Source organism: Coregonus clupeaformis, chromosome 14 (assembly GCF_020615455.1).
Source record: "Coregonus clupeaformis isolate EN_2021a chromosome 14, ASM2061545v1, whole genome shotgun sequence".
NCBI classification, from domain to species: domain Eukaryota; kingdom Metazoa; phylum Chordata; class Actinopteri; order Salmoniformes; family Salmonidae; genus Coregonus; species Coregonus clupeaformis.
In genome coordinates this window covers 11,243,134-11,255,144 of record NC_059205.1, presented here as the reverse complement: position 1 = coordinate 11,255,144, position 12,011 = coordinate 11,243,134, and the positions used below count along the sequence as shown (strand labels likewise).

The following is a 12,011-nucleotide window of genomic DNA, read 5'->3' as shown; positions in this document are numbered from 1 at the left end:
AAGTGTTGGTTTCATGAGCTGAAATAAAAGATCCCAGAAATGTTCCATATACACAAAAAGCTTATGTCGCTCAGATATTGTGCACAAATTTGTTTACATCCCTGTTAGTAAGCATTTCTCCTTTGCCAAGATAATCCATCCACCTGACAGGTGTGGCATATCAAGAAACTGATTAAACAGCGTGATCATTACACAGGTGCACCATGTGCTGGGGACAAAAAAAGGCCCATCTACAATGTGCCTTTTGTCACACAACACAATGCCACAGATGTCTCAAGTTTTGAGGGAGCATGCAATTGGCATGCTGACAGCAGGAATGTCCACCAGAGATGTTGCCAGAGAATGTAATGTTAATTTCTCTACTATAAGCTGCCTCTGTCATTTTAGATAATATGGCAGTACGACCAACCGGCCTCACAACCGCAGACCTTGTGTAACCATGCCAGCCCAGGACCTCCACATCCGGCGTCTTCACCTGTGGGATCATCTGAGACCAGCCACTGGACAGCTGATGAAACAGGACTATTTCTGTCTGTAATAAAGTCCTTTTTTGGGGAAAAACTCATTCTAATTGGCTGGGCCTGGCTCCCCAGTGGGTGGGCCTATGCCCACCCATGGCTGCGCCCCTGCCCAGTCATGTGAAATCCATAGATTAGGGCCTAATTTATTTAAATTGACTGATTTCCTTAATATATTAACTCAGTAAAATTGTTGCATGTTGCGTTTATATTTCTGTTCAGTATACTTTGTACAGTATCTATGACCATGGTTTAATTTCAAGGTTTTGCCTATTATTTGGCCTATATTGTAAGGTCATAAACCAAAAGGACATTGGACTGAGGTATTAAGAGCATATTCTTAAGTACATCACATTCTTGGGCTTACGTAATCATAGTACCAAGAAACATCTTGTTTGATTTCCAAGACGACTTGGGGCTCGATTGCTTCAATGTGGTTTAATAGTGTAATAACTAAGGCTATATATTCATACAAGGGTCCCCTGGAGTCAAACCAAGCACTGACTGAATCATTAGCCAAGTTTCCAGTATCATGCAACCTCTGCAAGCCAGCGCTTACTAGAACCAGAGGTGTTTGAAACCAACAGACTCAAATGTGAAAACTTCCAGCAAATACTTTATGGAGGATGTCAGTCTTCGCCACAGGAAGTAATCGCTTGTAGAGTTTTCCAACTAGTTCTGACAAGTCGTCACTCTGGCCCAGAGATGGCGACATAGCGGAAGCCATACTAATCTCTGGTTCAACACAATGTATAAACGTATGGTTTGAACTGTAATGCAAAGGCTTGAATAAGTAGAGGGGACACAGGGGCTGCAGTGCTTTGAATTTTAATGCAGTCTAACTCCTGAGTGGTTAGTCACCTGGCCAGTCTTCATTCACTGGCCACAAAGATCTGAGAAGTTTGCACCCGTCACCAGTATAAGCAGCAGGTTGGCCATATACAGTCTAAAATGTACATATTCTATGCGCAATGGTTCAGGTAGCTGGTGTATTCAGAACTATATTTTGTCCAGAAAAAAAAAACAATATTAACAAGATATGTAATTTATTAACATTCATAGATACAACACAGGCTGTGGTCTCAAGCCTTCCCTGACACTGCACATCTGTAGTATTTAAATATATTCCACAGCTGCAATAAACTACTGGAATTGACAAGATAATTGAGAAGAGGTTCATTTGACACTGTGGAAGAGTTTGTGCGCTACCTGTGAGAAAAAATAAGAAAATTAGTTAAATATGCATTGTAACTTACATATTACTACCCCAAAAAATACAGCGATCACATGTAAGCTTTACGTTTTTCTGCATGCAGTAGTGTGGCCGCACAGGGTGCCTCACAAACACACTCACACAGTGGTCCCGTGCATGTAGGAAGTCGAAGAGCTCCTCTGTGCATTCCTCCTCAGTGTGTGATCTTGAGCCCACTCTGGCCGTGCAGGCCTCCAGCCTCTCCCTTGTGTGGGCGCAGTGCTCTGATGCCTCACACTTTGCCCGTATTGTTTCTAAGGGATCCTGGGATGGACAAACACAGCTGCAGATGATGGTAATCGAAAAACAGTACCTCTCAATGTATAGGAAAACAGTCAGGGAATCTTAATTTGTTTGTTTATATTCAAATATTATTCATCAAAGGAAAGTATGGTAAATGTATATTCAACCGTCTTACCACCATGTCTTCTTCCTCCTCCTCCTCCTCTGCCGGTGCCTCTTCCTCCTGGTCGGTGACAACGTTAGTGGGGTGCAACATTGTAGAATTCTTCATTCTACAAGAGTCAATTTTCCATCTGACTGCACTAACTTTCTGAATGAGATCTATAGGAAGTCAATTTGAGTTGATCTATTGTAAAAGCAAACATGTATTAGGTTATGGGTTCAATAGCTACCGTTTTTTTTTTAAATATAATGTTAACTCATCAACTTGATTTACTCAAATAATGTAAAAGCTAGTTTTCATACCATGTTTCATACCTAGGTGCATCATGATAATTTAACTAAAACTAGTTTTTGTTTCTAGATATAAACACCAATCTCAATCTGTCATGTTAATTCAACGAGGGATGTCCTGAGTTAGTTGCCAAGGACCCACGCTTAGCTAGCAATGCATTTAGCAAGTTACTGTAGGCAGCTAACGTTAGCTAGCTAGCTAATGGCTTTCAGGTTGCATAACTTGATACATTGGTAGGATTAGCAGAGAAAACGACATTGCAATAGGAAGGTTTTGATATTGTACATTACCTCATCATCAGGCTCCCCATACATTATCATTTTTTTTTCGAAAACCATGATTTTAGTCCTAAAATTCGCAAGGACAACACCGGCAGAAGACACACGACCTAGCTCACCAGCCTTGATCTGGAGGACGTGTTAGGTCACACGCAGGAAATAGCTAGCTAGAAAGTTCGCCGGAAGAATGTTTCTATTCGTTCACTAGATGGCAGCCCTCCAACCATCTCCATAGGATTGGTATGGGATCCTCCCATCTGATGCGCTGGGGGAATCAATGTTCTGATCTATTCTGCCCGATGGGAAGACGGATTGGATACAGTGTCGCACACCAACATGGCGGCGCTCATGGACACAAGAATATTGCTTAGAAAAATGTTAGATTTGCAGTGCCTGACACCCCGACGGAATCGCGTGAAAGCCAAATGGGTATGTATAACATGTAGACTGGCTAAAGCAAAGAAAGATCCACAAAAAAAGATGCCACCCGTTCACTTTGTGTGAACCTTCAGATTATTTTTATTTAACCCTTATTTAACTAGGCAAGTCAGTTAAGAACAAATTATTATTTACAATGACGGCCTACCCCGGCCAAACCTGGATGACGCTGGGGCAATTGTGCCCAGCCTCGATTGTGATACAGCCTGGAGCACTGAGCAACTGGGTCCCTGTGCAACTGGGCCCTGGACTTCCTGACGGGCCGACCCCAAGTGTTGAAGGTAGGCAACAACACCTCCACCACACTGATCCTCAACACGGGCTCCCCACAGGGGTGCGTGCTCAGCCCCCTCCTGTACTCCCTGTTCACCCACGACTGCGTTGCCACGCATATGTCCAACTCAATCATCAAGTTTGCTGACTACACAAAAGTGGTAGGCCTGATTACTAACAATGACGTGAAGCGACAGTCTACAGGGAGGAGGTGAGAACCCTGGCAGAGTGGTGCCAGGAAAACAACCTCAACGTCAACAAAATGAAGGAGCTGATCATGGACTACAGAAGACAGCAGAGAGAGCACGCCTCCATCCACATCAACGGGGCTGCAATGGAGATGGTCAAAAGCTTCAAGTTACTCTGCGTGCACATCACTGACGACCTGAAATGGTCCCTTCAAACACAGTGTGGTGAAGGCGCAACAGTGCCTCTTCAACCTCAGGCTGAAGAAATTCGGCTTGGCCCCTAAGACCCTCACAAACTTCTACAGATGCACCATTGAGAGCATCTTGTTGGGCTGTATCACCGCCTGATACGGCAACTGTACCGCCTGCAACCGCAGGGCTCTCCAGAGGGTGGTGCGGTCAGCCCAACGCATCATTGGGGGCACACTGCCTGCCCTCCAGGACATCTGCAGCACCCGGTGTCACAGGAAAGACAAGAAGATCATCAAGGAACTCAGCCACCCGAGCCACGGCCTGTTCACCCCTCTACCGTCTAGAACTGGGATGGGCAACTGGTGGCCCGATTACAGGCCCATGGACCAGTTTTCTTTGGGGGGGGTTGGCAGTCTCAACTTACTGTTGAGAGTTAGAATAATATAATTTAAAAAATTGGGCTAATTGACTGCTGATGCGCAATCACATTTTCTAAATTGCACCTTGTGTAGATTGGTAAGTTAGTCTAGTGGCCAGCTTTCTAAGGTAGTAGTAAGCATGGTCGAATTACCGAAGTGGCTTGTGGGTATGCAGAACGATGAGCCACTGCGGCCCCTCATGATGAGTTCTGTTTTTTTGTGGCCCCCACCCCCATCAAAGTTGCCATTCCCTGATCTAGAAGGAGGAGACAGGAGAGGTGCATCAAAGCTGGGACAGAGAGACTAAGAAACAGCTTCTATCTATCTCCAAGCCATCAGACTGTTACCACTAGCCGGCCTCCGCCTAGTACCCTGCCCTGAACCTAAGTCATTAGCCAGCTACCACCCGGTACTCTACCCTGCACCTTAGAGACTGCTGCCCTATATACATAGTCATTGAACACTGGTCAGTTTAATCATGTTTACATACTGTTTTACCCACTTTATATGTATAAACTGTATTGTAGTCAAGGCTCATCCTATATAACTACTGCTGTACACACCTTTCCTATTCATATACTGTCCATACTGTCTATACCATCTTTTATATATATTTATATTCCGTAATCTGACATTTGGTAGTTCTGATATTTCTTAATTGTTATCTTTTGACTGTTTGGATTATGTGCGTATTGGTAGGTATTATTACTGCACTGTTGGAGCTAGAAACACAAGCATTTCGCTGCACCTGCGATAACATCTGCAAATCTATGTATGCCACCACATTTTTACAGACACACAGTTTTGTAGTTCTGTTTAAAACACCATCTGGTAAAGCTGTATTTTACAGTCATATTTCAGTTTGCATTGATATGGTATTTATTTGTAATTGTGTTTTTTTCAGGATTTCTGTGTGTCAGCGATATCTGTGTTTCGTACCTACCGCCTCCGGAGGGTCCTTAAAAAGGTTGTTAGTTCCTTGAATAGTTGTGTTGTCTCATAGGAAATTGTTTAAGTTGAATGAACTACATTAATGGCTTACAAACAATGACTGAGTGAATTGTTATTGTAAAAAATGTATGGGGGAAAAAATGTATGCACTCACTAACTGTAAGTCGCTCTGGATAAGAGCGTCTGCTAAATGACTAAAATGTAAATGTAAAATGTCCTAAACAGCTTTGTTCCCAAAGAGCTGTTGACAGAAGAAAGACTACGCATCACTTCCTTTGACGGCAGGAAATGGGCCGAAGTCGAGAGGGACACCTTTGACAGAGTAAGTACTATGATTATTTGACAAAAAATTAAGCAACATAAGACATTATTGCCATTTAGCTATCAGGGTTGGGCTCAATTCAGAATTTTGGAATTGACTCCCATTCAACTCATAAATTGAAATTCTAATTGAATTGGCCACACCCCACATTACATTTTTTACATTTACGTCATTTAGCAGACGCTCTTATCCAGAGCGACTTACAGTTAGTGAATACATATTTTTTTATACTGGCCCCCACATGATGTAGAATTTGAGTTTGAAGTACAACTTTAATTCAGTGCAATTCATAGAAATTCTACTCAGTCATAGAACATGAGTTTCATTGAATCTGGCAGGTCACACTTCCAGATACTAAAGAATATATCACTTTTCTCTGGTGTCAGAGGAAGGCCCTAAAAATTGCCAAAGACTCCAGCCACCCTAGTCATAGACTGTTCTCTCTTCTACCGCACGGCAAGTGGTACCGATGCACCAAGTTTAGCTCCAAAAGGCTTCTGAACAGCTTCTACCCCCAAGCCATAAGACTGCTGAACAGCTAATCAAATGTCTACCCGGACTATCTGCATTGTCCCCCACCCCACCCCCTCTTTTTATTTTTTTACGCTGCTGCTACTCACTGTTTATTATCTATGCATAGTCACTTTACCCCTACCTACATGTACATATTACCTAAATTACCTCGACTAACCTGTACCCCCTATATATAGCCACGTTATTGTTATTTTATTGTTGCTCTTTTATTTTTTATTTTATTTTATTTATGTAGTTATTTTTCTTAACTGCATTGTTGGTTAAGGGCTTGTAAGTAAGCATTTCACGGTAAAGTTGTATTTGGCGCATGTGACAAATAAAATGTGATTTGATTTGAAATGATGTTCATATACTCTAACCTTAGTGCTTAGAACAGCCGATTTATATTTCCACCAACAATTTCATTTGTTTGGCTTCTCAGAGTCAACTTCAGGGTTAAACTAATGCATCCTGGGAAATGTAGTATTTTCCCCCATATTGAACAAAATGTATGTGATTAATGAAATATATTAACTTAGAATATTCACATACAGGTTTTGTTTTCCTTGATCATTCATTTGAAGTTTGTCCTGAAAATCACTTGTTAAATTATTATTTTTTATATTCATGTATATAATGAATCCAGGTGAAAGCTATGATCCCTTATTGATGGCACTTGTTAAATCCACTTCAATCAGTGTAGATGAAGGGGAGAAGGCAGGTTAAAGAAGGATTTTTAATCCTTGAGACAATTGAGACATGGATTGTGTATGTGTGCCATTCGGAGGGTGAATGGGCAAGACAAAATATTTAAGTGCCTTTGAACAGGGTATGGTGGTAGGTGCCAGGTGCACCGGTTTGAGTGTGTCAAGAACTGCAACGCTGCTGGGTTTTTCACACTGAACAGTTTCCCATGTGTATCGAGAATGGTCCACCACCCAAAGGACATCCAGCCAACTTGACACAACTGTGGGAAGCATTGGAGTCAACATGGGCCAGCATCCCTATGGAACACTTTCGACCCCTTATAGAGTCCATGCCCCGATGAATTGAGGATGTTCTGATGGAAAAAGGGGGTGCAATACATATTAGGAAGGTGTTCCTAATGTTTTACATTCGTTGTATATTCAAGCAGGTTTTGAGGATTTAGCTAGTGATTCTCTGATATCCTGGTTCCCTCCAGGTCCTTGTCGATGTTCCCTGCACCACAGACAGACACTGTCATGGAGGATGAAAACAACCTCTTCAAGAGGGCCAGGAGGAAGGGGAGACTGAGGCTGCCTCCGGTGCAGACAGAACTCCTCCTGTAAGTGTTCAGCAGCTTATTTTATTAATGTAATTTTTTTAAAGAAATTAAATTTACAATATCTTCTGTGATTTTTCCTAATTTCTAAATATGTTTATGGATCTATGATTGTATTTATGTACCGTGCCTTCAGAAGGTATTCACACCCCTTGACTTTTCCACATTTCATTGTGTTACAGCCTGAATTTAAAATTGATTAAATTGAGATTTGGTGCCACTGATCTATACACAATAAATAGCCCATAATGTCAAAGTGGAATTTTGTTTTTAGAAATTTTACAATTTAATTTTAAAAAATGGAATGCTGAAATGTCGAGTCAATAAGTACTCAACCCCTTTGTTATGGCAAGCCTAAATACGTTCAGGAGTAAAAATGTGCTTAACAAGTCGCATTGTAATTGCAATAATAGTGGTATAGTGAATGATTACCCCATCTCTGTACCCCACACACACACACAAGTATCTGTAAAGTCCCTCAGTCGAGTAGTGCATTTCAAGAACAGATTCAACCACAAAGACCAGGGAAGTTTTCCAATGCCTCGCAAAGAAGGGCACCTATTGGTAGATGGGTAAAAAAAAAAAAGCAGACACTGAATATCCCTTTGAGCATGGTGAAGTTATTAATTACGCTTTGGATGGTGTATCAAAACGCCCAGTCACAACAAAGTTGTTGGAGAGGAAGGAAACCGCTCAGGGATTTCACCACGAGGCCAATGGTGATTTTAAAACAGTTACATAGTTGAATGGCTGTGATAAAAAACTGAGGATGGATTAACAACATTGTAGTTACTCGACAATACTAATCTAAATGACAGAGAGAAAAGAAGGAAGCATCCGGTTTGCGATAAGGCATTAAAGTAATACTGCAAAAATGGCAAAGAAATTAACTTTATGTCCTGAATACAAAGCGTTATGTTTGGGGCAAATCCAACACAACACAACACTGAGTACCACTTTTATATCGGCAACAACTTTTTTTAAATAAAAAAGCAACGGAATAGAGCTAAGCACAGGCAAAATCCTAGAGGAAAACCTGGTTCAGTCTGCTTTCCAACAGACACTGGGAGACACATTCACCTTTCAGCAGGACAATAACCTACAACACAAGGCCAAATATACACTGGAGTTGCTTACCAAGACAACATTTAATGTTCCTGGGTGGCCGACTTAAAGTTTTGACTTAAATCTGCTTGAAAATCTATGGCAAGACGTGAAAACGTCTGTCTAGCAATGATCAACAATCAACTTGACAGAGCCATTCAGGACCTCTATACCAGGAGGTGTCCGAGAAAGGCCCTAAAAATTGCCAAAGACTCCAGCCACCCTAATCATGGTCTGTTCGCTCTGCTACCGCACGGCAAGCGGTACCGGAGCGCCAAGTCTAGGTCCAAAAGGCTTCTTAACAGCTTCTACCCCCAAGCCATAAGACTCCTGAACATCTAATCAAATGTCTACCTGGACTATTTGCATTTTTTTTACGCTGCTGCTACTCTCTGTTTATTATCTATGCATAGTCACTTTAACTCTACCCACATGAACATATTACCTCAATTACCTCAACTAACCTGTGCCCCCGCACATTGACTCTGTACCGGTACCCCCTGTATACAGCCTCACTACTGTTATTTTACTGCTGCTCTTTAATTATTTGTTATTTTTCAATTTTTCTTCTTTTTTTATTTTTACTTATCTATTTTTTCTTAAAACTGCATTGTTGGTTAAGGGCTTGTAAGTAAGCATTTCACTGTAAGGCCTACACCTGTTGTATTTGGCACATGTGACAAATAAAACTTGATTTGATATGATTTAATGGGCAAATATTGTACAATCCAGGCATGTAATGCTCTTAGAGACTTACCGAATAAGACTCACAGCTACACTACCGTTCAAGAGTTTGGGGTCACTTAGAAATGTCCTTGTTTTCAAAAGAAAAGCAATTTTTTTGTCCATTAAAAGAACATCAAATTGATCAGACATACAGTGTAGACATTGTTAATGTTGTAAATGGCTATTTTAGCTGGAAACGGCTGATTTTTTTAATGGAATATCTACATAGGCGTACAGAGGCACATTAGCAGCAACCATCAGTCCTGTGTTCCAATGGCACGTTGTGTTTGCTAATCCAAGTTTATCATTTTAAAAGGCTAATTGATCATTAGAAAACCCTTTTGCGATTATGTTAGCATAGCTGAAAACTGTTGTGCTGATTAAAGAAGCAATAAAACTGGCCTTCTTGAGACTAGTTGAGTATCTGGAGCATCAGCAATTGTGGGTTCGATTACAGGCTCAAAATGGCCAGAAACAAATAACTTTCTTCTGAAACTCGTCAGTCTATTCTTGTTCTGAGAAATGAAGGCTATTCCATGCGAGAAATTGCCAAGAAACTGAAGATCTCATACAACACTGTGTACTACTCCCTTCACAGAACAGCGCAAACTGGCTCTAACCAGAATAGAAAGAGGAGTGGGAGGCCCCGGTGCACAGCTGAGCAAGAGGACAAATACATCAGTGTCTAGTTTGAGAAACAGGCGCCTCACAGGTCCTCAACTGGCAGCTTCATTAAATAGTACCCGCAAAACACCAGTCTCAACGTCAACAATGAAGAGGCGACTCCGGGATGCTGACCTAGGCAGAGTTGCAAAGAAAAAGCCATATCCCAGACTTTCCAATAAAAATAAAAGATTAAGATGGGCAGTCTGAGATATGGCTTTTTCTTTGCAACTCTGCCTAAAAGGTCAGCATCCCGGAGTCGCCTCTTCATAAGATGTATGGTAGTTTTGTATCTCAGCGGTCCTATTTTGATCATATGATATCTGATCATTCTTGATCACATATCTCTCTCCTCTCCCTGTTCCTCTTCCACCAGGGCTGGTATGGAGGCAGTTGGTCTGGGGGTAGAAGTCCTCTACTCCACCTGTTACCTGTCTCAGCTGCAGAACGAGTGCGTGGTGGAGCAGGACGTGCACCGGGCCCGGAAGGAACATGGCATCAGCCTGCAGGTAGCCGACCTTCGACCCCTCACACGCCTCTTTAAGGACACCTTCCACTTGGCCCCAGACCTCGACCTGGGATAGCTGGTCCTGCCCCACCTCACCACTAACTTTGGGCCCATCTACATGTGCAAGCTGCAGAGGTTAAACTAGAACTGATGGACATGGATTCAATTCACTTCACTTCAGTACAACCTTATTGATCCCTTCTGGGGTGACCTGATTTAACCGGGCATAATGTCTTATTGACTTTTTGTGTTCATGTGAAACACCACAAAATAAAAACATTGATTACAGGATTATATAAGATGCTACTGTTTTAACATTCATTTTTCAATGGATTTATGCATTTGTATGCAGTGCTACCTTTGGCCTCTAGGTGTCGATATTAGACAATTATACAAGTCAGAGCTCTATGTATTGAAAACAGGGCTCGAAGTTACTAGACCCATAGATTAGCTTGAAATTATTTTGAGGATAAACTCAACCTACGCTCGAAACATTGCCCTGTCAATTGTTTTAGAATAGGCGATAAACAGAAGGTTTCTTTGGTTATAGATCATTATGCCCTGTCACTGAGGCTGAAATAAACTGATCCCAACTACTAAGGTAGAACAATAAACCAATTCAAGTCTGGTTGATGTGGTCCCATAGTGACAGTCACTATTTTATAATTTTCTGATGTCGTTGGAACTCTTTTTCTTTAAATGTAATACCGTCATGACATTTTTATTCAGATTCTAAACATTTTCATAATGTTCATAAATAATAATTGATGTCACATTTGGCTCTCTGAGAATCTCTAGGCCTGTCGTTACAACAGTTGCATTTTCTCAATGTCCTATTTGATGCCACTTAAAGGCAGCCTGCAATGTCATTTTTTTCACATATCTAACGTGAGTGCAAGGGTATAGTACCTCTCCTCCCATCACACTGCCGATGAACCTCTCTGTTGTTGCACCAACTGGGCAATGTAGCATGAAAGCATGTGTGCGCGCGGCTAAGGAGTGGGTGCCACCGAGTGTCATCGACTTCCTGCTGCCATTAAGCGGCGCCCTGTTGCCACTAAGGGAGATGAGAGGCTGTTTGCTCGCCGTCTCCCAGATGAAAGAGAGATGCTAAAATGGGACGTCTCACCTCGTTTTCCCCTTTGGTCTTTTTATTCCACAGATGAGTGCAGATCATTTCACTGTGCGGTTGTGAGTGATTACTGTATTAACGTGGTAACAGAGGATGTATCGGCAAATGCAAAGGGAATTAATGACACATAAAAACTATTTCTGTATTGACCGCTTCAGTCGGCGGGCCCAGGACGCCACGGCCGCATCTTGTGATTACCTAAAGGTATTGTAAATATGTGTTTCCTATGGGTTTTTAGATACATTTACATGTTTTAACACTCAGGAGACAAGAGACTATTAGGAATGACTTACTCTTCTCCCCCTTCTCTTTGTATTAGGTCGTTCATTATTGAATTAACCAATGGTATTCCTTTGCTGTAGGCCTATGTGTGGGAGAGGTAAACTATATCAATAGGATGTGTGTGTCTGGTCTGTTTATGGGAGGGAGGGAGTAGGAGAGGAAGATTGAGGGTAAGCCAAGATAAGTGAATGAGTGTAGTGGGAGTTTTGTGTGTCCCCACGAGACGGTACAGTTATGTTGTGGTGTGATATC

At 41.8% G+C, this 12,011-nt stretch overlaps 1 protein-coding gene and 1 pseudogene across 1 annotated transcript; one reads left to right on the top strand and one right to left on the bottom strand.

The window, feature by feature from the left end:
- Nucleotides 1-1,547: 1,547 nt before the first annotated feature.
- Nucleotides 1,548-2,896, bottom strand: LOC121580745 (cytochrome b-c1 complex subunit 6, mitochondrial). The gene is made up of 4 exons (XM_041895762.2): nt 2,758-2,896; nt 2,189-2,236; nt 1,873-2,034; nt 1,548-1,727 (listed from the first exon to the last, which is right to left on the bottom strand). The coding sequence occupies exons 1-4, from the start codon at nt 2,803-2,805 to the stop codon at nt 1,695-1,697; spliced, it is 291 nt and encodes a 96-aa protein (XP_041751696.1). The 5' UTR covers nt 2,806-2,896; the 3' UTR covers nt 1,548-1,694.
- A 1,790-nt stretch (nt 2,897-4,686) lies between these two features.
- Nucleotides 4,687-10,651, top strand: LOC121580746 (annotated as a pseudogene).
- Nucleotides 10,652-12,011: the final 1,360 nt, after the last annotated feature.

Bases quoted from the DNA above. Each gene is read 5' to 3' on its own strand.
- LOC121580745 (XM_041895762.2), bottom strand. From the start codon at position 2,805: ATGGTTTTCGAAAAAAAAATGATAATGTATGGGGAGCCTGATGATGAG. The intron at 2,237-2,757 runs GTAATGTACAAT...GTCACCGACCAG, and splicing joins ATGGGGAGCCTGATGATGAG to GAGGAAGAGGCACCGGCAGA. The intron at 1,728-1,872 runs GTGAGTGTGTTT...TTTTTCTCACAG, and splicing joins TACATGCACGGGACCACTGT to GTAGCGCACAAACTCTTCCA.